The sequence below is a fragment of the Globicephala melas genome, chromosome 11 (genome assembly GCF_963455315.2).
Source record: "Globicephala melas chromosome 11, mGloMel1.2, whole genome shotgun sequence".
In the NCBI taxonomy this organism is placed as follows: Eukaryota; Metazoa; Chordata; class Mammalia; order Artiodactyla; family Delphinidae; genus Globicephala; species Globicephala melas.
The window spans coordinates 42,291,092-42,315,950 of NC_083324.2; the positions used below are offsets into that span (position 1 = coordinate 42,291,092).

General features: G+C 49.9%; 1 protein-coding gene across 1 annotated transcript; it reads right to left on the reverse strand.

Moving 5' to 3' along the window:
• Positions 1–15,771: 15,771 nt before the first annotated feature.
• CLEC3B (C-type lectin domain family 3 member B) lies at positions 15,772–24,229 on the reverse strand. The gene is made up of 3 exons (XM_030845275.3): positions 23,967–24,229; positions 19,790–19,888; positions 15,772–16,181 (listed from the first exon to the last, which is right to left on the reverse strand). The coding sequence occupies exons 1-3, from the start codon at positions 24,073–24,075 to the stop codon at positions 15,781–15,783; spliced, it is 609 nt and encodes a 202-aa protein (XP_030701135.1). The 5' UTR covers positions 24,076–24,229; the 3' UTR covers positions 15,772–15,780.
• Between the last annotated feature and the right edge of the window lie 630 nt (positions 24,230–24,859).

Consider the following 24,859-nt stretch of genomic DNA (forward strand, 5'->3'; position numbering starts at 1 on the left):
CGGGCTGGCCAATAAAGGCACAGACTTCTCTCTACAGAAGAGAAAGAAAGAAATTGGAATTTAAAGCACCAAACAAACAAGGTCTGGCTCAACTGTTATTTTATTTTCACGGCTTCTTTCTGTGAGGGCTTTCCAGGTACCCTCTCCCTTACTGCTTCTCAGCTTCTCAACAGGGGGTGGTTTTGCCCCGCAGGGGACATTTGGCGATGTCTGCAGGTATTTTGGGCTGTTACAGCTGGAGCCCGTGTTGCGGGAGAGTAGGCTCTCCTCTCATTGCAGAAAGAATTCAGAGAGGAGACAGGTCAAGAAAGCAAAGCGAGGATTTATTTAAGGGATGGTAGGCTCTCAGAGCTGAGTAGCTGCGCTGGTTTCTTGGCAAGCCCGTTATGTGCGGTGTAGAAATGAAGGGGTGGGATATTCATTGGCGAGGGGGTAAGGGAGGGAGGGGGAGGGGGGAGGGGGAAGGGAGGGAGGGGTTTGGGGTCATATTCCCTGATTTTCATGCTAGCTCCACCTTGCTGAGGGGAGGAGGAATTTTTGTCCTTATTTAGTCTTTTTTTTTTTAATTTTAGTTTATTTTTTTATACAGCAGGTTCTTATTAGTTATCTATTTTATACGTATTAGTGTATATATGTCAATCCCAATCTCCCACCACCACCACCACCACCACCCCTTGTCCTTATTTAGTCTTGATCGGAAGTGTCATGGCCTCGGTGCTTGATGGGAACTTCTTATCTGTAAAGTTTTTTTGTAATGAGAGCATAATGAGCAAAAGGTTACGTTCGGGACGCCAGAGATTCCCGCCTTTCCACACCTTTCTTTGCCTCCAGGACACTTATCACACCAAAATGTGTGGTTTCCTGTCAGTCCAGAGGTTCCTGCTTTTCTATGTCTGCCGGAGGAGCCCCCCTGCCCCCCACCGTTGTTTACACGATGTATGGTTTCCTGCCATTTGGCCCATGTCCCCGTTTCTCTGTTCCCATCTAGCTATCTGCCTGCTCTAACATTCCCACTTCAAGGAGTCTGAACCCTTAAAATCTTTTAAGGGGCAAAGGGTTGATGGTCCATCTTCTGTAACTGCTTCGAGTGAGCACGGGCATTGTCCCTACCTGTGGGTCCAGAGCTCCTTTCTGTCTGTCAGAGATAGGGATCTCGGGGTTGTTTACAGTGGTGGAGATGGAGAGTGGGGAGTAGATCCAGTGGCTGGTGGCAGTCCTCATCTTCAGGTGAGATGGGTTGAAATCCCTGGGAGTTTTCTGAAGCCATGAGTTTTTTTCCCTCGACACCTCAGGTTTCGATACAGCAGCTGTAACAGGGAGAAGTTGGAGTATATCTGAATACAGTTATTACTTATATTAAACATTAGTCTGGAATATTGTCCAGTCCCTGTGCTGGCCTTCTCTTGTGTATTGTTAACTATTATTGAATATTATTCTTTTATTGTGAGTTTTAGTTTTATTTATTCCAGTCACTAGGTTCTTCCACCAGGTAGTGATGTTCCCCACATGTTGGATATTGGCAGTCTGGTTGGTGACTGTCACCCAACTGTGATTACTAAAAGGTAGAGTGTGATTGTACTGTGTTTCATTAAGCCATCCTAATTCTTGTCCCTGAATGCTAACAGCAGTAAATAACAGAGGCTACCTTTACCTAAAAGATGAAATACCCTTCCCTCTGATTTGGAGGAGGGTGTCTGTTCCAGAGAGTTTGGCCTCCAGTTGGTTCCTGCCCCAGTCCTTCCTTACCGCACTGGGTGGTAAATGAGAACCCAGAATATTTTGCTGTTAGCGCCACCATGTCCTTCAAGGAGGCAGGGAGTCCCAAAAGACGTAGGTCCTTTGGGGAGGTACAGCTGCGGGGGCAGATCCGACAGTCAGATGAGTTATTAACTTTAGCAATGGCATTTATGGTGTCTGAGAGTGGATGTTTGTAAGCTGGAGCTGTGCCAATGTGAATAACAAGGAAAACCACTAGGATGGGTGTGGTTAAAGGGGACATGATTTCATGAGAAGCAAAAGAGCAGAGAAACTTGGAGAGTTTACTGGAAAGGGAGGGTATTGATGCCTGCAAGGGAAGTTATTAGCCTCCTTTAAGGTGATTTTTACAGGAGTGACAAACTTTGTTTTCCCTGGGATTCCCTGATCCCAGACCTGTGGATCTGTAAGGTTTTTTTGTTTTTTGTTTCTTTAATTTGCGGGGAATATTTTATGCTGTCCATAATGCATAACGCAGCCAAAAATAGGCCTTGGTTTTGGTTTTCAGGGAGAGTAAGAGTTGCCCCCAAGGCTGAGAGAAAATCCCTTCCCAATAAATGGGCTGGGGCATTTAGGCATGACAAGAAACTTGTGTGACAAGGGTCTTTCCCCAGGTGCGAGTTAGAGGGGTGGTGAAATGTTCTAGATTTGGTCTTCCTTCTACCCCAACAATAGAGCAGGTTTCAGGGGCAAGGGGCCCAGCATGAGAAGTCAGGACAGAGTAAGTAGCCCTGTGTTCACTAGAAACTGGACAAGCTTACATGCCACGTTAGTGGTCACCCACTGATGACTGTGTTCCTCCCGTGCGATGATGACTGTCTTCTTGGGAGCCTTGGGAGGTCCCAGGTCCCGTCAATCAACCACTGCCACGACTGGCATGGGGGAATTTCCTCACTCCCTTCAGAGCTGGGGGCAGTTCCCTCCTCCACTGGCACATCTTCTTACAGAGTGGGCATGGTGTCTTGGGTGAAGGCTGGGACGTGTTTCTGGGGCATTCCTTGCTCTAGTGTTTGGGGCTCCCACAGCTAAAACAGGCTCCCTTTCCTGGCGGGGGGGGTCTTCTGGGAGTACTTTTGGGGTGACCAGGAGGTCTTGTCATGACAGCTGCCAAAAGCCTGGCTTGCCGTCGTTCCTTTCTTAAGTCACGCTGTTCCTTCCTTTCTTGCTCAGCTTGGTCTCTATTGTTAAAGACACTAAAGGCTGTGTCAGTTAGAATGTTGAGAGGGGTTTGGGGCCCCATGGCAAGCTTTTGAAGCTTCCAATGGATTTCAGGGGCTGATTGGCTAATGAAGTGGGTTGCAAATACAATGTGTTCCTCAAACGTGTGTGGGTCCACATTCGTATACTTTCTAGGGGCGTCTACCAGTCGGGCCTGAAATAAGGCTGGATTTTCATCTTGGCCTTGGGTGATCTCTTTAACCTTATCATCGTTAACAGGTTTAATTATGCATCGCTTCCTCCCTTCAATGAGGCAAAGGGTCATGTGGTCCCTTCTAGTGATACCAGCCTGGCCTGGTTTATAGTCCCAATTGGGATCCATTAGAGGCACTGCCATCGTGCCCACAGGGTATTGTTGTGGTTGGACAACGTGTAATCCACCAACACATGTTTCAGCCTGTGCCCAAATACGGGTCTTTTCCTCAGTGGTGCAGCAGTGGGAAAGGACAATATTTAGGTCCTTCCACGTAAAGTCAAAGGAGAGAGTCAGTCCCTGGAATTCTTTGGTGAACTGGCTAGGGTCCTCCCAGAATCTGCCCGAACGAGTACAGCACTGGTTGAGGTCAGACAAAGAAAAAGGGGTGTACTACTTCTTGAAGGGGGCAAAGAAGCTCCAGCTGCACTTCTGGTACAGAAGGGTAAAGAGACTTATAGGGCAGGAGAGGGGCTGAAGGTGGTTAAAGAGCATTGGGGCTTGGGTTTTCTATCTGGGGCACCTGTTCCTCCAGAGATGCCACTAGAGAGGGCTTTCATAGCCTGAATGGGTCCCAGCTGGCAAGGGTCCCTAACGTAGGACTTGCATAGCTCCGGGTTCTCTCTTAGGGCCATAAAAGCCTGAACGTAAGGAACTTCTGTCCATTTTCCCTGCCTTTTGCAAAAATGTCAAACTGTAGGATGGTATTACAGTTGAGGCTTCTATTCTCGGACCAGGCCTCATCGTCCTCAAGTCTATATTGGGGCCAGGCTGTTTCATAAAAGAAAACAAGCTTTTTGCATCTTAAAGAATCTAGAGAAAACTTATTCCAGTGACTCAGAATGCACTGGAGGGGTGAGTCCTTGGAGATGGAGGAGGTGTTTCCCATCGTTCCTTCAGGTAGAGGCTGCTCCTATAACAGAGAGGAGCACTAGGGTTAGGAGGACCTGTAGGGACCCCCTCAGGCAGCAGTGGTTCCAGGTGTCCCCTTCCACTTAGTCCTGTCAACTCTAGCCAAAATGGGGGTTAGCTACTCCCCCATATGGCAGTCCTGCTGGCCCCAGCGTCCTGGGGCCTGTGTCCTATCCTGGCGTCCATGGAACCCAGGAGGAGCGACCTTCCTGAAGGCTTCTCTATAGACTCTATGGCAGTATTAATCCCTGTGTTCCAGGGTATGTCCCCCTGGAATGGACATCCTCGTGGTTCTAGGACCTATTTAGTCAGGGAAGCATCTTTTCTCTAAAAGGGTGGTAAGTTTCCAAAAACAGGCACTGGCCATTAAGGATCCCTCAAGCCTGGGGAGGCAAGCACAGCAGACCCGCCCCTACAGGCCAAGGCAGGAGTGGGGACGGGAGGGACCATGGAGGGGGCCTGCGGAATGCTGGGTGGAGAAGAATGGCGGCCTGAGGCGTCCTTCTACCACCATGGGTCCCCCTTCCCAACACCCCTGGTACACCCACAGACCACCCACAGAGTGAGGGAACTCCTGAAGGAGCTCAGCTGCCATGGCCAGGGCGCAAACTCTAAGTAAGGCTGTATTTTATATTTCCACACGATTGAACCTGATGATGGTTAATTAAGTGGTGGATAAGGCAAACCCAAAGGACGTAAAGGTCCTATGGTTGGGGTCCCTAGCTGCTTGTGAGAAGGGCCAGAAAGTTTTCCTGACATGCCTTGCACAATGAGAAGTGCAGGACCTAGCGACAAGGTTGGAAAATGCCTGACAGATTTCTTTACCCCCATTTCCAGCAGAGTAAGGTGCAAAAGTAAGAGTGAGATAGGGACACAGAGACGAGACAAGGATAGTGAGGTATAGGTGGACCAGTAATAAACCTATAAGGGTAACTGCGAGGAGGGGGCAGGGTTATGCTTTTATTTTTATTCTTATTCTTATTCTTTTAAAATATTTATTTATTTAGGCTGCGCCAGGTCTTAGTTGTGGCATGCAGGCTCTTTAGTTGTGGCATGCGGACTTCTTAGTTGCAGCATGCATGCAGGATCTAGTTCCCTGACCAGGGATCAAACCCGAGCCCTCTGCCCTGGGAGCTCGGAGTCTTACCCACTGGACCACCAGGAAAGTCCCAGGGTTATGCTTTTAACTGTGTGCCTAAAACATTGCGTGGAAATTGTCTTGAGGTGGGCAGACAGACCCACCGTCTCTGTAGTCCATTGCACGACCCACTCATCCTCTGAAGGGAGATTTCTTGTGGTGAGCATCTTAGTGGCTTTTACGGCTTGACCCCATCACTGGGGCAGTAGGTCTGAAAATGCGACACACAATAAGAAAGCAAAAGAGAGAGATAGTGAGGGAGAGAGAGTTGAGAGAAAGTAATGGCAGGAAGTAAGGCAGCGCCTCTCAAGCTCAAGAGAGGGGAGAGGCTGAGGCAGGTCTCCTGGCTGTTGCTCGCCAAAGGTCGGGGAGTAGGTTCTTGTCTTATGGCAGAAAGAATTCAGAGACAGACAGGGAGGTCAAGAAAGCAAAGTGAGGATTTATTTAACTGATAGCACATTCTCAAAAGGAGAGTGGTCAGTCTCAGGCGAGTAGCTGTGCAGAGTTTCTTTGGCAAGCAGGTTATATGGGGGTGTAGAAATGAAGGGGCAGAATATACACTGGGGAGGGAGGGGTCTGGGGTTGTAGCCCCTGATATTCATCCCAGCTCCACCTTGTGGAGAGGAGGAGGGAATTTTGTCCTTATTTAGTCTTGATCGGAAGTGTCATGGCCTCGGTGCATTATGGAATCTTCTTATCTGCAAGGCTAATTTTATTGTAATGAGAGCATAATGAGCAAAAGGTTACCTTCAGACAGCAGAGATTCCCACCTTTCTTTGCCTGCCTCCAGGACACTTATCACCCCAAAATGTATGGTTCCCCGTCAGTCCGGAGGTTCCTGCTTTTCTTTGCACAAGGACCCGTGTTGACTACAAGATGTTTGGTTTCCTGCCATTTGGCCCGTGTCCCCCTTTCTCTGTTCCTATCTAGCTATCTGCCTGCTCCAACACTGGTACTGCTGGCACCTAGTGGGTAGAGGTCAGGTATATTGCTAAATATTTACAATGCACTGGACAGCCCCCCTGACAAAGAATTATAGGGCCCAAAATGTCAGTAGTGCCAAGGGTGAGAAACTCTGCCCTGTTGATCCTCTCCATCCTTTTGCAAGGAAGCTGGCAGCATGGGTAACTTAAATGGGCTTAGTGGGTAGACCCCAGGGACTGGAACCTCCTGGATGGACTAGCCCCAGAGCAATAGCAATATGTACAGTCATCTCCTAACAGCAGACCATTCGTAGCAATCAAGCATTCTGAAGAAGAGCAACCAGAGCGTCTTTCCTATTTAAATAGCAAGTTTTTGATTAATGAACGCCCCAGACTTCCAGTAGCTTTCCAAAGACATAACTAAAACACACAAAATCTCTTATATAAGTTGTAGAAACTCTCATGTTAGAAAGTAAGATGCTTTAAAACTTGATCCTAAGCAACATGCTTTATATTCAGTCACATCTGAGAGAGAGATGTACCCACGCCTGCCCTGACATTCTGTCAGTGGTATTTAGAATGTAACTTGACACTTTCCTAGCCCATCTTGCTTAAAATCTACTGAGTTTGGGGGGCTGTCAATAGAAATTTTTCTTTTAAACATTGAGTTTGCTTTTTCTCCTCCCAATCGTCCTCTAACTCTCTGTGTTTTGTGTCCCAGCCAATATGACAAGCAGCACTAAGGGAATTCTGGAGCACAGTGGACATGAGAAGGGGCTTTACATTGAGAGAATGAAAACCTAGATTCCCATCTGTGTTCACTTAGTTTTTACTGAGCGTCAGAGAGGCAGGTAACTCTGTCCTCAACTGTAGGGCATGGACATAAAAATGACAGCACAGTGTTAGGTGTACTTATGCCCCCCTTCCAAGCTCCACCCACCTCCACCCTCTTGTATGCCCTAGTCTGACTTGACTGCATTGCCTGGTCCTACTGCAAGCTGCCTTTCAGCTGGATTCACCCAGTGAAAAGCACCTGCAAAGTCAGGAGGGTAGGATGTTTCTCCCAGTCCCCTCTGTGCTTGCATTTTCTGTCTGTGGCTGTGTCCCTCCACACAGAGATCTCTTCCCATGTGTACCTGCTTCATGGCTCCAGATGCACTATTTGCTCCCCTGGCCCTTCTGCCGTGTGCCTTCTGTCGTGGCTAGCCTTAAAATGCCCTGCCATCCCTTGCTCGTTTGCTGATAGCGCCCCATCTCTGTAACTACAGGAGTCCTCACTTTGCACAGTAGTTTTGGGACTGTAAAAATGACCGTGCAAAACAACCTTAATAATCAGTGGGAAAAAAATATGATTATTCTGTGACATTTCAAAACGTTTGTCAAAACACTAAAGCCCTCTTACTATTGGTAAGAGAAAAAGTAGTAAAAATTAATATTAAATAAACTAATTTGAAGCATTAGAAACATTGAGGATAAAAAGTATTTCTTCGTAAAAATCTTACCAAGAATGCTTTGAACAGTGCTTGCCTGCTCCTCCTTGTTGTATATCTTGATAGAGAGTGAACATCTTTCCTCTGCCTTGGCAAATTGACATACTCTAAGTCTGGATCAGCTGCCACTATTTTATCCTTTTTACTTTCAGTGTCACAGAATACCTTTGAGAGTTCCTTTAAAACCAGCAGGTTTTTGCTGGCATCACTTCCTCTGGGACATCTTCATCACTTCCATCATTTTCTTCACTTATTCATTTATGTTTTAAGTTCACCTTCCCTAAGTTCCTCCAGCTGCATATCGAGTCTCCAATGGCAGCAGTGTCAACACTCCCATAGTCAGCTCTTTCTTCTGTAACTCCGTCAGTATGCTCTTCAAATTTTACTTCCAGTATTATCACTTTGCATTTCCTTGCTGCATTTTCATCTTTATTAGCCAGTTCCCTTTTTCAGTTAACCATTTTGTAAAAAGTCACATGGATTTATCACTGGGAAACAAGGAAGCAACACAACCACACACTTTTCTGTCTGTGCATGAATTGAGTAACAGATGTCCAGTGACCAGTCACCAACAGGCTTTGAAAGAGGTGACATGATTGGTCATGATCATGCTGTGCATTTGTTATGTACATAGTGATTTGTGGACTGATGAGCTAGCCGTCCAATTATACTTTAGCAACTGCAGCTTTATACAATTGCTCATAGTTCATATACAAATGTAACTGAAATTTTAACCATCTTGTTGGGGGACTGGTGTTACTTAACTAAAATAATTGAAATTTATTGATCGTTGAAATTCATGCATATGAGCTGTGCAAAACAACGACTGCCTGTACCCCTTTCGTTATAGTCCTTTGAATTACCTGAGTTGGATTCTGCTTCCTACTGGTACTGTAACTGACATAGGGTGCATCTAACTCCTCAGAGGAGCGGAAAAGAAAAAGCTTCACAGAATTCAGCCAAGGTCTGTCAAGATATGCCCTGTGGCTTTTGCCTCAGGACCAGCAATAATGATTCTACCATCCAGGTGTAGGCAGGCAGGAAGGCACCTGAGGTGTAATAGCCTTCTAGGTCCAGGCTCCTCAAGAAAAGGGCTGGCCTATGAGACGACTGATCTAAAACTAAGGCTGAGATGGCCATGCCTAGAAACTAGGAACTTGTTGAAAGGAATGAAGGCTTGACCCAGCTACACAATTGAAAGTAAGCTTCCCTTACTGAAAGACCCATGGCAGCAAGTTTTTGGGAACCACATGAATGAATCACCATTCCTCCTTCAAGATCTCTTAATTCTCCTGCCTCCTAGCCTCTAGTTCCCTCCCACGTTCAGGCTTTGGATCTGCAATGGCTCTATGGCACAAACTGCTGGTCACCTACCACTTGCCCCTTCTTCCTTAATAAAGTTTAATTTTATTTGGGGTATAGAGGAAGCTACCTAAAGGGTTTTACTTCTCAGCCTTCCTTGCCGATAGACATTTGACAAAGTTCTGGCCTATGAGATAAAAGAAAAAGAAAAGGCTCTTTAAAGAAGCTGACTGGACCTTTTTTGTCCATTCTACTTTTGCTTTTACTTGATGTGGATATAATGTGGATAATAATGGTTGGAGCACCAGCAGCCATCATGGACCATGAAGTGACCTCAAAGATGAAAAGCCCCCACTAGAACAGTAGGGTGGGAAAATAAAAGGAACGTTGTGTCCCCTGTGACCATAGAGAAGCCATACCAGTGTTAGACTACCTGCCTCTAGACTTCTGTCTTGTTTAAGGCTCTTTTATTTTGGATTTTCATTATATGCAACAAAATCTAATCCTAACTGATAAACATTCGTACTGAAATTAACTTACTATACCAAGTCCTTCAAGATGAACCTCTACTTCCTGTCAAAATCAATATAGAACAGTAACCAAACTGATTGTAGCCAATCCTGGTTACTGTGCAGGGTACCACTGTCCAATGCTTAGAATGGTAGGAAATTCAGACTGAGGCAGACCATGGGGGGAGATAGTCTGGAACTGATGGATTTCTTTCAAAATCTTAACCTAAGATTAGGTAGCTTCACCTAAGTTAGTAGTTCTCAATCACTATAGCTTGGAATCACCTGGAAATCTTTAACTACTCCCAGTGCCTGGTCCCACTCCCCACAGATTCTGATTGATTTAATCAGTCTACAGTGAAGCCTGGCTATTGGGTTTGGTTTTTTCTTTAAGTACCTCAGGTGATTCTAATGTCTGGCTGGGGTTGAGAACCACTGACCTAACCTTCAATTTGACCTGGTCCGTATTAGTTCAGCTCCAACTACATTGCCAGACTATCTTTCTAAGAGAATCGTCTTTTCAGTATGATATTAGGTCACAGTTGAGCTCATTGTGGCTTTTCCTACCCAGGTAAAAGTCATGGCTTTTTATCATCTTTTATATACGGCAGTCTTATTTCCAAAGCTCTTTTTAATACAGTACCGCTTTCTCATGGTCTTCAAAATTGTGGGCCAAGCAGTGGGCAAGAGGCTTTACGTATATTTAGTCTTCACAGCAGTGGTGTGAGAGGGGTATTATGCCCTCTCTACAGATGGGTAACAGCCCCAGAGATTCATCCTAAGCTGGGTCACCACCGTCCCCAAGGGATGGTTTTCTGCTCTCACCTCCGAGGGCACATCCTCTCATCACCCCAGAAAGTTGAATTGGTTTCTGGAAGCAGAGTGGGTGACAGCTTAACAGATACGGATTCCAGGCCCTTCTCTGATGCCTTCTCCCATGGCCTTGGAGAGAATAATTCAGAGGGGATTGGAAGAGACTGCAGTAACCACAGTTAAGGCAGCCATGGTTGGTGAACATGAGAGGCTAAGAAGTTTGTCTCCATCCATGTCTATGAGCTTGGCTCTGATGCTCTGTTCTCCCATTTCAAGCCATGCAATCAAAGAAACCATAGCTCAGAGACTGTGACTCTCCCACAGTCCCAGAACTAGAAAGTGGCAGAGCTGGAATCCAAATCCAGGGTTTCTTCCTGACCCTATTTCACTACCAATGAGTAACTTCAACCTGGTGTAAGGTTTTCCTGATGAAACTTGGTGATGAACTGGAGGAAACACTAGTTTTCCAGTTTGTCTCTGACCTAGCTATTTGGCTTGTCTGTCCTATTCTGAAAGACATTTTCCTACGACTACTGCACAGTTGTTTTCCCAACAACGCGAAACAGGAGAGCTACTCTTCGGGGCAAAAACCAGCCCCATCCCTCTGTTTCTGAGCTCCTTAAAATGCCAGGTCCCTCAGCAAGCAGGTGAACACCTCAAGAACAGGACCCAGGTCTCATGGCCCAGCTCCTGGCAGAGTGCTTGGCACATGGAAGGCACTCAGTACTTACTAGGTGGCTGTTTGGAGAAATGGTTTGCACAAAGCTGTTTCTACTAACAAAGTGAGACTCTTGGGCTCATTGTCTTGCAAGCTGCTTGACCTTGGCTGGTCACTTAACCTCCCTGGGCCTCAGTCTTTTCATCTGGAGATTGCATTGATCTCTGAGATGTTTCTCCCCTGGCTGTGTTCTCACACTGTATGAAATAGCAGTACATTCTAGTGGAGAAGATGGTTAGTTTCTTCGTAGATTGTGTCATGATTTTTAGCCTGAAAGAGACACTCATAAACCATGCTTTTCATGAGTCACCCATGAAAGCAGGTAAAGTAGAATCTAACGTTAAGCTTCAGAAATAGCCCTGCAAAATCTGGGTGGAAAATGTGTTTTTACAGGATTCACTAGCAGCAGTCTCAAATACACACCAGTGCACATCACCATCAACTCCTTTTCACAAAACTTTCACAGTCACATCATGAATTATCTGAAAACTTTCTTCAAGATTCAGGAAGAACTGAATGCATATAGTAGATGGCACATGGGCCTTGGAACTCAACAGACCTGTGCTGGAAGTCCAGCTCCATCCATGGATGTTCTTAGAAAAAGTATCCTCTCTGTACTCCATTTTCCTCAACTGTAAGATAGGCTTAATAATACCTCTCTCCTAGGTTATTATGAATATGAAATGAGGTAATTCCTGGGTTGTTGTCAGGACATAGTAAGGGGCTTGTGGGTCAGTGCCCAGCACACATCAGGAATGCACACATTGCTCATCTTCTTTGTTTTTATTAATATCTCCACTGTCTCTCAGCAAAGCCAAAATCAAAAGAAGAATGTGCCTAGAGGTTTAAGGCATCCAGGACACATTAATGCTTACAGTTGAAGCAAATATGTGTACGTGTGTGGGAGGGAAGTTTGCATTCCAGGGACCGACTCTGACCAAAGTTTGAACCAGCCTTCTCTGCTGTATAGCTAGCTAGTGGTTATGCAGGAAAGGCTATGGTTTAGGGAGGCTGGGAGAGATGTGGCGGGAAATGGGAACCAGGAAGGATATTATTTTTAAGGGTCAAGCAGGAGCCTTGGGCCTAGTAGCAGCAGAACAGGAGAGGTGATCTGAGACTTCCTCAGCAAGTAAAATCACCAGAAGTCCTGATGACTTGGATCTCAAGCGTGACAGACACTGAGGCACCTGTGATGCCTCACAGGTCTGGGGCTTGAGTGACTGGTAAGGTGGGGACCGACCATGGAGATGGTGATCTCAGGAAGAGAAGCAGACTTGAGTGGGAGATGCCAAGTTCTCTTTTGAAACATGTTAACTTAGGTGCCTAAGGACTCCTAGGTGGCGGTGTCCACCAGGCATCAGAATTTGTACCTGTTTGGGATTTAAGAGAGAGAGAGCAGGGCCCACGATCGCTGCAGAAAGTAAAGCGTCAGGGGACGGGGGCTTGTTTGGGCAAGGAAACAACCACCAAACAGCTTTCTTTTCTGGAGAGAATTCTACAAAAGACATTCCCGAGGATAGTTGGGCAGTATCCTGGACTCAAGAGGCTTAAGAGGTCATCTAAGCTAAACCTCATTTTGCAGGTGACGAAATTGGGGGCCAACATGCCCCACAGGCCTTCTCCAGGATCCCATAGCAAGGGCCACCATTACCAGCCCCAGGTCTCTCAGGGCACCCCCTTCTCCACACTGGGGGTCTCCATCTGTACTTCCTCCCCTTGACTCTCCCTTCCCTTGGCTGGGATGAGCTAGGCTGTGAAAGGTGGTAGGAACAGCCAAATGCAAAAGGACTAGGAATAGGAACGGCAGTGGTGATGGGACAGGGCGGAGAGAGCAAGGCTCAGTTGGAGCCTGAGCACATGGCTCCAGCACACTGGTTAAGGGCCAACAAGCAGACAGAGAAAGACCCGTCCAGAAACCGCCCTCTCACATGATTAAGTAGGAATCTCTTAATCAGATGGGTGGATTTTTCTTTCATTGGTTCATGTATCCTAGAGTGAAGCAGGGCTCAGCATCAATATTACTCCAATCTTGTTCAGATAAGTAGGCTGGTGTCACTGAAAAGAGTGATGTCACTTAATACTTGAACTTCTCCTAAGGTACAGGTTAAAAGCACTCTGTCATCAGAATGTATTTTTCATGGTCTGTGAGCATTAGGCTCTTCTCCAAGGCTGTTGAAGGCAAAGAACTGGAGACAACTGAACTTGCAAAAGGAGTTTTTACCCAGTCTTTTGCCTCCTTACAGCAGTATTTCAAATTATCCCTTTGTTGTGCATCCTCAGAGTTTTTTACACACCAGGGCAACGCACAGTAGAGAGGGAAATGGATGGCTGTGAAAGATGGCTCTACCATCAGCTCTAATAAAGAGTAATGGAGAAGCTGAAGATGTAGAAACCAGTTCCCTTGAAGATCTAGAAACCAATACCTTATCATTGTTTATATACGCCTTGGAAAATTCAAATTTTGTAGCCAGGGCCAGGAATGGTGAGGTGAGTGAGACACTCCCTGGGGTACAAAATTTAAGGAAGTACCTAAAAGCTCAGTAATTATGATAAAAAATATTTGAACACGATGTTTTAAAAAATAAAAATTAATGCAGGGCTTCCCTGGTGGTGCAGTGGTTCAGAGTCTGCCTGCTGATTAAGGGGACACGGGTTCGTGCCCCGGTCCGGGAGGATCCCACATGCCGTGCAGCCGCTGGACCCGTGAGCCATGGCCACTGAGCCTGCGCGTCCGGCTGGAGCCTGCGCTTCGCAACGGGAGAGGCCACAACAGTGAGAGGCCCACGTACCGCAAAAAAAAAAAAAAAGAAAAAATTAATGCAAAAAATCTGTGATAAAAAAACACATCAAAGCTTAAAGACAGGATCCCAGGACAGGTGTACCCCAGCTGGAAGTCCACAAGTCTCAGTGTCTCAAGTGTAAGAGCATTCCCGGCTGATTAAAGATGGGTAACGATTCTCTTGCTCATACTTCCACCTGCTGCTGGAAGCAGGCAATGCCACGGTGGCACCTCTCCACCAGGACCCATGCTCACATGCAGAGGCCTGGTGCCCTCTTGCGGGCATCCACCCGATGCAGGGAACTTCACAAAATCCGTGGCCACCTACATCCTGCTAGATAGCTGAGTGGGGTAAAAAGAGCCCAGGATTCAGAGCTGCCAGACCGAGATTTGCATCGCATTTTCCTTCTCACTTACTAGGCCGTCTTGAAAAAAATCATGTTACTGTTCTGAGCCTCAGTTTCTGCACCTATAATGGATCTCATCCATCATTACCTCTTCCTATAACTGTGGAATTACACGAGATGCTTTCTGTGACAATGCCAAGCAGGCTGTCTGGCACAAAGTACGCACACAGTTCATTGTAAGCTACCTACTCCAGCCCAGCCCACTCCCCTTGATCAAATCAAACTATCATCAATTTATTACTGAAGGCAAGACACACTAGAAGACAACCAGGGAGAAAAGATGTGGCAAAGTCCACACAGTGGATGATGCCATGGCTGATGTGGTAGGGAAGACCTCCCCTAAGGGCGTCACTAGAGCTGGGCCTACATGGTTGGATGGGCCAGGTCACACCAGGAGCTGGCCAATAGCCTCTGGGGGTCACTAGGCCACTTCTCTGATGTTTTATCTCAGGGAAGGTCCAGTAACGTGAGACAAGTATCACGGTGGTGGATGGTGGAAAGGCCAAGGCCCTTGTAATCCTGGCTCTGCTGCTTACTAGCTGTGTGACCAATGGAAGTCACTTAACTTCCCTTAGCCTCAACTTCCTTCTCTACAAAACTGGGATAATAACACGCCTGTCCTGGGTGGAGTGCCTGCGAGTCTGTGGGCTCAATAAGTAGTAGCTGGTATTGCTAGGGTGGAACTTTCTGTGAGGAGCGGGAAGGAGGGGGACACACCAGTCAGGCAATGTTGGCCACTGTCATATTTGGCTCCTGAACCAGCCCCCTTGTTGGGCAAGAAGGCGGATGCAAATATCCCCCGCGGGCAGCCTGTGCTCTCACCCCGACAGAACTCAGCATGTCAGTGCACCGCAGAAATGAATCCCTAACAGGAGGGTGTCAGGTGGAAGTGTCCCTCCTCCTCTGGAGTTGTGGAGGGGATGCTGGATTCCAACACGAGGAAGTGGAGTCTGCAGTAAGAAGACTGGAAATCTGAATAAGGCCTGTAACTTAGATAACAACATAGTAACAGTGTTTATTTCCCGACCTTGATAACAGTGCTCTGCTTCCGTGAGAAAATGTCCTTGCTTTCAGGAAACACACTGAAATATTTAGGGGTAAAGGGGCATCACGTCTGCATTTCACTGTCAAACGGTTCAGGAAAAAATAGAAGGATAAGCAAATATGGGAAAACATTAATATTTGTGGAATCTGGATGAAGGGTATACGGGAATTCTTGCAACTTTTCTGTAAGTGGGAAATCCAATGAAATATAAAGTTATTTAATTTAAAAAAGGCAGCAGCAGTCAGGGGTTCCCTCGTTCACCCCCCCTTCTTTTCCTCCTCCCCCTCCTCTGCACCCAGCTCGCCATCCTTCACCACCTCCCTACTCGCCTCCTTCTAAGCGACCTCTCCCTGGGCTCCCGGCCAGGCTCCTGGACTCCCCACCCCTCGGACCCGGCACAGACCGCAGCCACTCTCTGCCAAGCTGCACCCAATTTATTTGCAAGAGGAGGCCCCCAGCGCGCGGGGGCAGGGATGCGGGGCGGGAAGGTCCCACGGCCCCTCTTCCGGGGCTCACGATCCCACCCTCCCCTGGCCCCACCCCCGGACTCTGCCCCCGACCCCGCCCCTCTCGGCCCGCTAGACGATGGCGAACTGGCAGACGTAGGGCAAGTTGTCCCGGCAGCGCTTGTCGAACCACTTGCCGTTGGCCGCACCGGCCAGGGCAGCGCAGTTCTCGACCTTGCCGCCGTCGGGCTGTGCGGTGATCTCTGTCTCCCAGTTCTTGTAGGTGATATGGCCACCAGTCATGTCCACCCAGGTGCCTTCGGCCGCCATGTCGTTGAAGCCCAGCCAGACCTCGGCCTCGCTGCCCACACTCTGGCTCAGGTACTCGTACAGGGCGTCATTCTCGGAGCCCGTATGCGGGGTGCCCAGGGTGCCCCCTCGCGAGATGCAGTCCTCGCTCGCCTCGTGGAAGGTCTTCGCCTGGACGAAGGCCAGAAAGCACTTCATGTGCACCTTGATACCCTTCAGGCAGACTAGGGGGGAGGGGAGGAAATGGACGTCACCCAAGGCCTCCGGTTCCGGAGCCAAGAGCCAACCGCCAGGGGTAGTCACACCATCCTCCATCCCATCCCTGTACATCCTGTCCTCCCTGGACAGGCTCCAGACCCAGGCCAGAGGGCCGTGCTGTGGTGGGCACTGATGCACATCTCAGATCCCCATTTAAGAGGTGGTGGAGCCCCTGCTGCTGGGAGTGAGGTCAGCCCCCTCAGCTGCACACGGCCCCTCCCTCAAGGTCACACCCCTCTCCTGGGTGCCCCCTCCAGTGCCCAGGGGAATAGGTAGGGTCATCTCTACCCCAAGCAGGATAATTCTGAAGGGGCCTTTTAGCTTGGAGGCTCCACAGCGTGGCAGAGGCTGGCCTTGGGCCTGTGCTGCTACTCAGCTCCCCCTCTGCCCAATCTACTTCCAACACCTCCCTCCCTTCACAGTTGGGACCCCGGGCTCTCCCTAATAAATGAGCTCCATCTCAGAGTGGGCTTCCTGGAGAGCCCAGGCGGAGCCACCTGCTCTGATCTTCCTCCAGCCCCACCCTCCCTAAGATCAAGAAACTGCAGGGCCAGGGGACATCCCTACCCAGAACCTAGACCACACTCCAGGTACCCAGGACCCCAAAGCCCTGACCCAGGGGCCCAAGCAAGCTCCCAGAGTCTGCCAGGGGCCTCCTCTGGGGCGGCGACTGGGAGGACGGAGCTGAGACGGGCAAGCCCCTGGGACAGAAGAGATGGCCCAGGTGGTGGGCCAGGGGCTAGCTCTCTCAGGCATGGAACTCGAGTCCAAGAGTCTAAATTTGAATCTGGTCTCAAAGGTTGTGATGAAGGTATATATTTGGTCAGCTTAGGAGCATAGAATGTTTTTACTTAGCAGTTTGGTTGTTTTTTTTTTTTAATATTTATTTATTTATTTGGCTGCACCGGGTCTTAGTTGTGGCACACGGGATCTTCGTGCGGCATGCGGGATCTAGTTCCCTGACCAGGGATCGAACCCAGGCCCCCTGCATTGGAAGCGTGGAGTCTTAACCACTGGACCACCAGGGAAGTCCCAGCAGTTTGTTCTTCAGCTGGGTTTGTAACTTAAATGTTTAGGCAGTTGGGGTACATGCCTCCATTTGTCCTCTTGCTGCTGACCCCAAAAGTGTTAGGGGCAGGTCTGCACTCCACCCCACCCCCATCCCCTCACTCACTCACCCTCTCACTCAGTTGCTTTCACTTAACACACATCTCCATGTCCCCGTGAGCACCTGACACTCCTGGAGCTCTGAACTCCGGGCCTGCAGCATCACAGAGGTGTCTTTACTCACAGATGCCATCCCAAGGCAGCCAGCCCTACCGCGTGCTATCCTGCAGCTCATCCTAGGCAGGTTTCATTGCCCTTCCCAGCCTGGCGCCACACTGCCTTTCCTTCCTGCTGGGGACTTTGACACGCCACCAAGACCCCCTTGGGGTGAAGGATTGACTACCCCAGCTGCTGGTAGCGCTGCTGGGAGACAACTCTTAACTCTCAGCCCCTTTGGGGATTGCATCAGCGGAAGACAGCCCCCTCCCCCATGGTGTGCCCCCTTCCCAGAGCAGCCTGTACCCAGTGACTGGCCCATGAGCCCTCTTGCCCCAACTCAGGACAGCTCTGAAGGGCCCTCCGGTCGTCAGGGCTCCCTCTGCAGTTGGCTGAGGCTTTCGTTGAGACGCGCAGGGCACTCTTCCCACTCCTGCGTCCTTCTGTCTCTTCCCTTCCCCAGGTGCTCATCCTGGGTGTGCTCCCTAATAAACCTCCTGCAGGCTAAACTCCACCTCGGGGCCGCTTCTTGGGAACCCTACCTGCAACACTCCCTCCAACATAGTTAGTCCTCAATAAGTATCAGTTCTCAGTGCCTTACCATCGTTACTGACATTTTGTCACTCTGGCCTATTCATGATCCCGTTGATTCTTTTTTTTTTTTTACGGTACACGTGCCTCTCACTGTTGTGGCCTCTCTCGTTGCAGAGCACAGGCTCAGCGGCCATGGCTCACGGGCCCAGCCGCTCCGCGGCATGTGGGATCTTCCCGGACCGGGGCACGAACCCGTGTCCCCTGCATCGGCAGGCGGACTCCCAACCACTGCGCCACGAGGGAAGCCCGATCCCGTTGATTCTTGCTGGCCTTCCATAGCTTTGCTCCTACCGTGCCCTCTGCTTGGAATCCTTCTTTATCTTCCCACACGTGCGGGTTCCAGTGAATACATTGATTTCATGAATATATTGAGGCTCCCAGAGCGGGACCCTGGCTGGGTCACCTCTGCCTCCTTGTGCCTGGCAGAGGCTCGCTGGGGGGAGGACCTCATGTGTGTTTGCTGATTGGGGGAGGGAAGGGGCAGATGGCGGGACGGGAGGGTTGCTCCCCTAACCCTTGATTCTCTCAACTCTTCAGTTAGGTCAGGAGTGCTTTGTGTGGGGTTATTGACAAGGTGATTTGCAGGTAGTGGTAGTAAAGGAGCGGGTGATGAGAGGGAGAAGGTCCCCAAGGAGGCCAGGAGCCCATGAACCTCCTGGGAATCAGCAGACATGGAGGGGGTGTTTAGTTCTCCATATGCCATGGACTTTGCACGGGGAGGTCCCCACCACATCACCCACCTCAGGAGGCAAGTGGCATCTGGGTTGCATGGTCTTGGCACAAGCACAAAGCTTAGACATGAGACCTTAGAGCTTGCCCTGCAAGTCCACCCCCCGCCCTTCGACTTTACAGTTGAGGAAACTGAGGCCCTGAACAACACTGTGCTCATTTTAAACATTCCCCCATGTGTTAAGTATTATCGTTAGTCTGTATTCTGTGTTCTCCAGGGCAAGGTCACGAAGAAGTAGGTGAGTTTGAGATGTGTGGAAAATAGAGACAATGTGAAAGGAACTTGGTGGAGAGAAAGAGAACAGGTTGCCCAGGCAGGCTGGCCAGGCAGTGCTAGGGCAGGTGGCTATGAGCTGTGTCCCCGGGCTCCACAGCCGTGTATTTTGTCCATCCTGGTTTAGCTGGTTCGTGCAGGGCCAGGAAGACCAAAGCCCACCTTTCCTCACACCCAGCATGCACCAGGCAGGCTGCTTCCATTCCCATCCTGAACTGCAGTAACTAGCCAGGTGGGCGTGGCAAAACCAGAACCTCTCTATGCCTCAGTTCCCCTCTTTAAAATAGGGGTGATAAATCCTGCCTCAGCATAATGATGATGATTAAGAGTGGCAGCCTCAGCAAAGCAGCTGACACAGGGAATGAAGCTCACGCCCTGTAGGGCTGTGGGGGCTGGCTGAGCGGAGGGTCTCCTGGGGTTCATTAGGGTTGCCTCTGCTCCACGAGCGCTGCAGGGCTCGCACTTCCAGTGGGCGGTAATGGATTCTTGTGGGAGAGCTTGTTGTCCTTTCGGTACATTGCTGCTTCCACATGTCAGGGGATCTTCCTGAGAGAAGCAGGCTGAGGAGGGGGCTCTGTGAATCCAGTGCCCTGGACTACAGGGGCCAGCCAGGGCCCTGGTACTGGCTCGAGGCTACAGGTGGGTTGCTGGCTGCTGGCCTGAGGCCCTCTGTCTGATGTACCCCTGCCCAGAGAGGCCGCCACGTGCTCTCACCCGTCTGCAGGGCCTGCTGCTCTTTCAACAGGGCCACCTCCTGGGCCAGGCTGTCCAGCTGGGTCTTGAGCTCCTCAAGCATCTTCGGGCTCACGGCATCTAGGATGAAGTCAGAAGGAAGTGGGGACAATCACGAACACGTGAGAAAGGCAGTAGGGAGTGGGACAGGGCAGGGACTGGGAGGGGTGGACCACTGTCAGCCACAAGGGGACGAGGGAAACGACTCCCCTCGACCTTGATGTCTTGGCATACTCTCTCTCTCCCTGTCCCTGCCGGTGGTAGTCTAAGTGATCGCTCATGATTTTCCTTCTACCGGGGGACCATCGTTCTCTTGCTCTTGCTAAAGTGAGACGTGTACCGCGTTGTTCAGGAGAGTTGCTGGGATCAGATGGGGTTGGGATTTGCAGGAGCGGAGTGGAGGGTGCAGACAGCTCCTTCGGTGACACCCAACCACCCTCCCAGCTCTAGAGGAGAACAGAGCACAGGAAGGAGGGCCAGGGGCCCTTGAGACCTCCCAGATTCACTTCCCCAGGCTGGACGAACAAGGCACGGACCAAGCAGGGCAGGCACTCGGCCTGGGGCTGTGTGGAGCAGCACAGGTGAACGTGTGTACAGGCTCTGAGGTTGCATGCATGCGGGTGACCTGGGCAAGTTCCACAGCCTCCCTGAATCCACTGTCCTCATCTGTAAAACGGGATGATAATAGCCCCACCTCCAAGGACTCTGAAGAAGAATAAAGACTAAGAGAAATGAAGCATGTGACCAGCGCTGGGCTCATTGTCAGCCCTGTGACGTGGGTAATGTGTCTTTTCTATACCACCACCAATTCACAGACGGGAAACTGAGGCCAGACTGAAGCAACTCGCCTGAACTGGCAGAGCCAGCAGCCCGAACCCAAGTCCGCACGGCTGCAAGCTTGTTCTCCCCACGTCCGTGATGGCAGCACGTTTCCTAATGTGAGCCTTCCTGAGCACAAAGGCCCGTTCGGAGCCAGTTATTCATGAGAGGCAGATGTGAAATGTCTTCCTCTGCATGTGTAAGTTGAGAGCTAAGTGGGTGGACCCCAGTCTTTCTGAAATCCCAGGAGCTTCAGGAAAGGCTGAGCTCAGCTTGGGTAGAGGGTGGGGAAGCGCTTCCATGGTCCATTTGGCTTTGCTTGCATAAAGTCCACGGTATGAGGGGTGAAGTCAGACCTTTGTCCACCCCAGATTCCTTTGCAGGGGAATCACAGGAAACGTGAGCAAGAAACATACTGGCATATATAGAAATTCATGATGTGACTTACCAAGTATGAGGAAATTAACACCCAGATGAGCAAGGCAAAACAGGGAGTGTTTGGGGCTGGCAAACTAGCCTGACTGGGTTATGTGTGCCTCACGGTGGGCCTCTGCCTCAGTGGTTCACAGCAGCTCTGTACTCAGTCCCATGATGTACCAGCACAGGGCACCGCATAAAGTTGTGAAAGTTGGGTACTACACAAGGGCACTCAGCTGAGGGGACAGGTGGGGGCCCATGTCCAGCCTCTAAGCCTTGCCCTGGCTGTGCTGCTTGACCACACCAGAGAAAGGGATGCTCTTCTATAATTTGTCAGCTCAGAGCGGAGAGCCTTTTGTGATTTGCACCAAGGTGCCCGAGTGTACGAGGGGCCCTCCAGGGACTGGCCAAGGACCAAGGTGCTAACAGAACTCCACTGAGGAAGGCGTAGGAGTTGGGTGTTTCTACAGCTCTGGGCTAGGAGTCGGAGCCCTTGTGCTGCCCCTCACTACCTCTGAGCCTCAGATTCCTAATGCATGTTATTGAAATGGATGCCCTCAGGTCCCTGTTCTAAGAGTCTGTGACCCCCTGTGAGGCCATCCTCCCCACCTGAGCTCCTCTGCCAGGTGTGGCCACATGGCCTCTGGAGCTCCAGCCGCCTAAGCCCTCCCTGCCTCACATCTGGCTGACCCCCATACAGCTGGCTCAGGCCACACCCCACACCAGGGGCAGATGAGCTCCCAGAAGCAGCCTGGGCTCTCCCCCTTCTCATCCCACCCTGGGGGCCAGCATGGGGGCATAGCACATTCTGTCCTCTCCTCCCCTTGTCCATCCTGCCAGCTTGTTCTCCACCACTCAGCGGGCACTGAGGGGTCTCCTTGGGCACGACTGTCCCTCCTCCGGACACCCTCCCCCACTTTTGTGCACTGGCCCCTGACTAGGTTGTTCCTTTGATTCCCAGTCCTGGCTGCTCCCAGGAATCACTGGAGACTGGTGGGAAAGGCAGATGCTGGGGAGCATTCCAGGCCCATGATCCAGCATTTCTGGGGGTGGGTCCCAGGTGCCTGGATTTTAATGTATTTCCCAGATGATGCTGATGATGCCTGAGGGAGAACCACCGTGGTTCGCAAATTGATTCACATCTTAAGAGCAGGGATGCTAATTGTCTGCTAGAGTGCTCAGCATGTATACTGGCCCCTACCTGGAGAAAGAGCTCTGTAAGCATGTGTGGTGTAGGTTGGCAGCAGGTTGAAGGAAAGAAAACCAAGCTGCAGTGGGTTTCAGCAAGAGGCAGGGCTGGACAGGACACTCCACTCTTGCTCTGTCAGCTGTTATGCGGGCCTCCTCCTGGACCTCCATGGGCCACCTCCGTGGGGACCACATGGAGCTAGGGTTCAAGTGTGACAGCTGAAGAGGACCAGGGCATTGTCTGGTTTGACCTTCTTGTCCATATGATCAAATACATGATTTACATGATTAAATAAATACATACTAAATCTTTGGTAAACTTGAGAAATTAACAACTATTTTCCACATTCAAAAATTCTGTTATTTGCCTTTGGAACTGTGTATCCTTTACAAAGAACATCCTTGGTGGCAATTTCAGCTAACGTTCGTGGACACACCATGCATGCTGTGAGTCTTCTTTTTTTTTAATGAACGTTTTGTAAAAGGTAATATAGCCATATAACTTTAAAAAACCCAAACAGTTCAGAACGTCAAAGTCTCCTTCCCAATCAAGTCTGCCCTTAGCTCCCTAGTTTTTCTTCCCAGAGGTAATCACTGTTACTAACTCTTGTGGATCCTTCCAGAAAATTCTATGCATATACAAGTAAATATATTTTTTTATATAAGTCCCTTTTTCAAAACCAATGTCAGCATAGTACCCATTCAAAGTATTGAATTTTTTGTTTACTTTATGAACTGAACCTTGGGGATTATTTCCTATCAGCACCCAGATCCGCCCATTCTGTGTTGCAGGCCTGTGGGTCTCCATTGTCCTAATGTGCCCTTATGTACATTGTCCGTGACCAGTGGGCAGCTGTCCATTTACGGAAGAGGCTCAGAGAGGGGCCTGAGGGCGGCCCATGCCCCTCTGCCTCACCTTTTCTGTGCTCTTGGCCCCAGCCACCTGTTTCTCTGCTTAATAAGCACTCTCATCCCCTGGAACTCTCTCTCCTCCCCTTGGAGCCCTGTGGGGGGTGACAGCCCCGATCATTGCCATGGCATTTCACTAATGTTGTCTCAAAACAGCCCGCGGTGACCTCACTGCAGGCAGGGCTCCAAGGGCAGGCCTTGCTGAGGCCAAGGCGACCCAAGGACACCCCAAACCCAGAGGCAACAGAGGGAGAGCAAAGCTGCCTCCACTATCCGAGTTTGGGTTTGAACATTTTTATTTCCTCGAGGCTGTGATACACTATAGAACTAAGAATTAACTTGTTCTTTCCCTGCCCCCGCCGTGCATCAAGTATATCCTACGTTCCAGACACTTCACATGTTTTCTATCATTAAATCCTCACAACCAGCGTTGTGAGCAAATGCCACAATCCCTATTTTACAGTTGAGAAACCCGAGGTTTGGAGATGCCAAGGCAAAGCCTGCCAACACTCCTGATGAGAGTCGGACCTCTCCAGACTTCTGAGCCAAAGGTTTGATTTCTGTAAAATATTGGGGTGGTGGGGGAGTGGGTGTCAGTTTAGGTGATCTGGAAGCTTCTTTCTGATTCTAAGAGCCAGTGACTCTTACAGTTTTGACAATTGCCCCTGCTGCTGGAGGACTCTCCCAGGTCCCAAGGGGTACTTCATTGAAGTTCCCTGGACTCATGGAGAAGGAAAGTGAAGGAGGGGAAGGAGAGTGAGGACCAGCAAAGGAGAGGGCGACCAGCTCCCTGGAGGATGGGGAGGGGCTCCACCCCCCTCCTTACCTTTCTTAACATTTGCAGCCTTCTTGACCTTGGAGGTAGGTGTCTCGGCAGTGACCTGGGTCAGGAGGGAGAAGAGGCAGAGGAGCAAGTAGGGCCCCCAAAGCTCCATGCTGCTGCACCCACCGGCTGGGGCTGCTGCTGCCGCCTGCAGTGGACCTGGGTCAGAGAGCACTAGTGGCTGTGGCCTGGGCTGCACGTCTTAAGGCAACTGCCACGACGACCTCTGTCCAGGAAACCCTCCCAGAGTTGGCTGAGAGAGTGCCAAAAAAAAGCTTGCAAAAGGAGGAAGCCCTTGGGGCCACGGAGCCTCGCTGCCCAGGGAACACCCACCCAGCATCCGGGCCCCGCCTTCTAAAACAGAGTCATTATTTTCTAGGATTCTGAGAAATACACGCTAGTTGTCATAGCTCACATCTGCTGAGCAGTTACCTTGGGCAGGCGCTGGGTCATACTTTTCCCTGGCCTCGTTGAGGCCTCACACCAGCAATATGAGGGAAGTGCTGTCATTTCCCCATTTTACAGTTGAGGAAACTGAGGCTCAGTGAGTTTAAGGGAACCCAAGCTACCCAGCTGTAAGGGGCAGCACCAGTATTTGACCCCAAGTGGGGTGACTCCAGAATGGTCCCACAATGATGTCTCCTTACAGAGTGCACTGGGGCTGACTGCTGGATTGTCTAGAATGTTTGCTGTGATTCTTTTGTGGTCTGTCTCTATGCACTTGATGTATCTTTGGTTAAAAATACAAGGGAGTCCTCTCCTTTTTTCACTTTCTGTTTCTCAACTATCCTGTCTGAAGCAGAGGTGACCACGGTGGGAGAAGGGCAGCTGTGGTGCCCCAGAGTGGTGTCAGAGATGGAGCAGGGAGAAAAGAATGTCCCCATGAGGAGCAGTGT

Bases quoted from the DNA above. Each gene is read 5' to 3' on its own strand.
- CLEC3B (XM_030845275.3), bottom strand. From the start codon at position 24,075: ATGGAGCTTTGGGGGCCCTACTTGCTCCTCTGCCTCTTCTCCCTCCTG. The intron at 19,889-23,966 runs GTAAGGAGGGGG...ACTTCATCCTAG, and splicing joins GGCTGCAAATGTTAAGAAAG to ATGCCGTGAGCCCGAAGATG. The intron at 16,182-19,789 runs GTGAGAGCACGT...CCTCCCCCCTAG, and splicing joins GCAGCAGGCCCTGCAGACGG to TCTGCCTGAAGGGTATCAAG.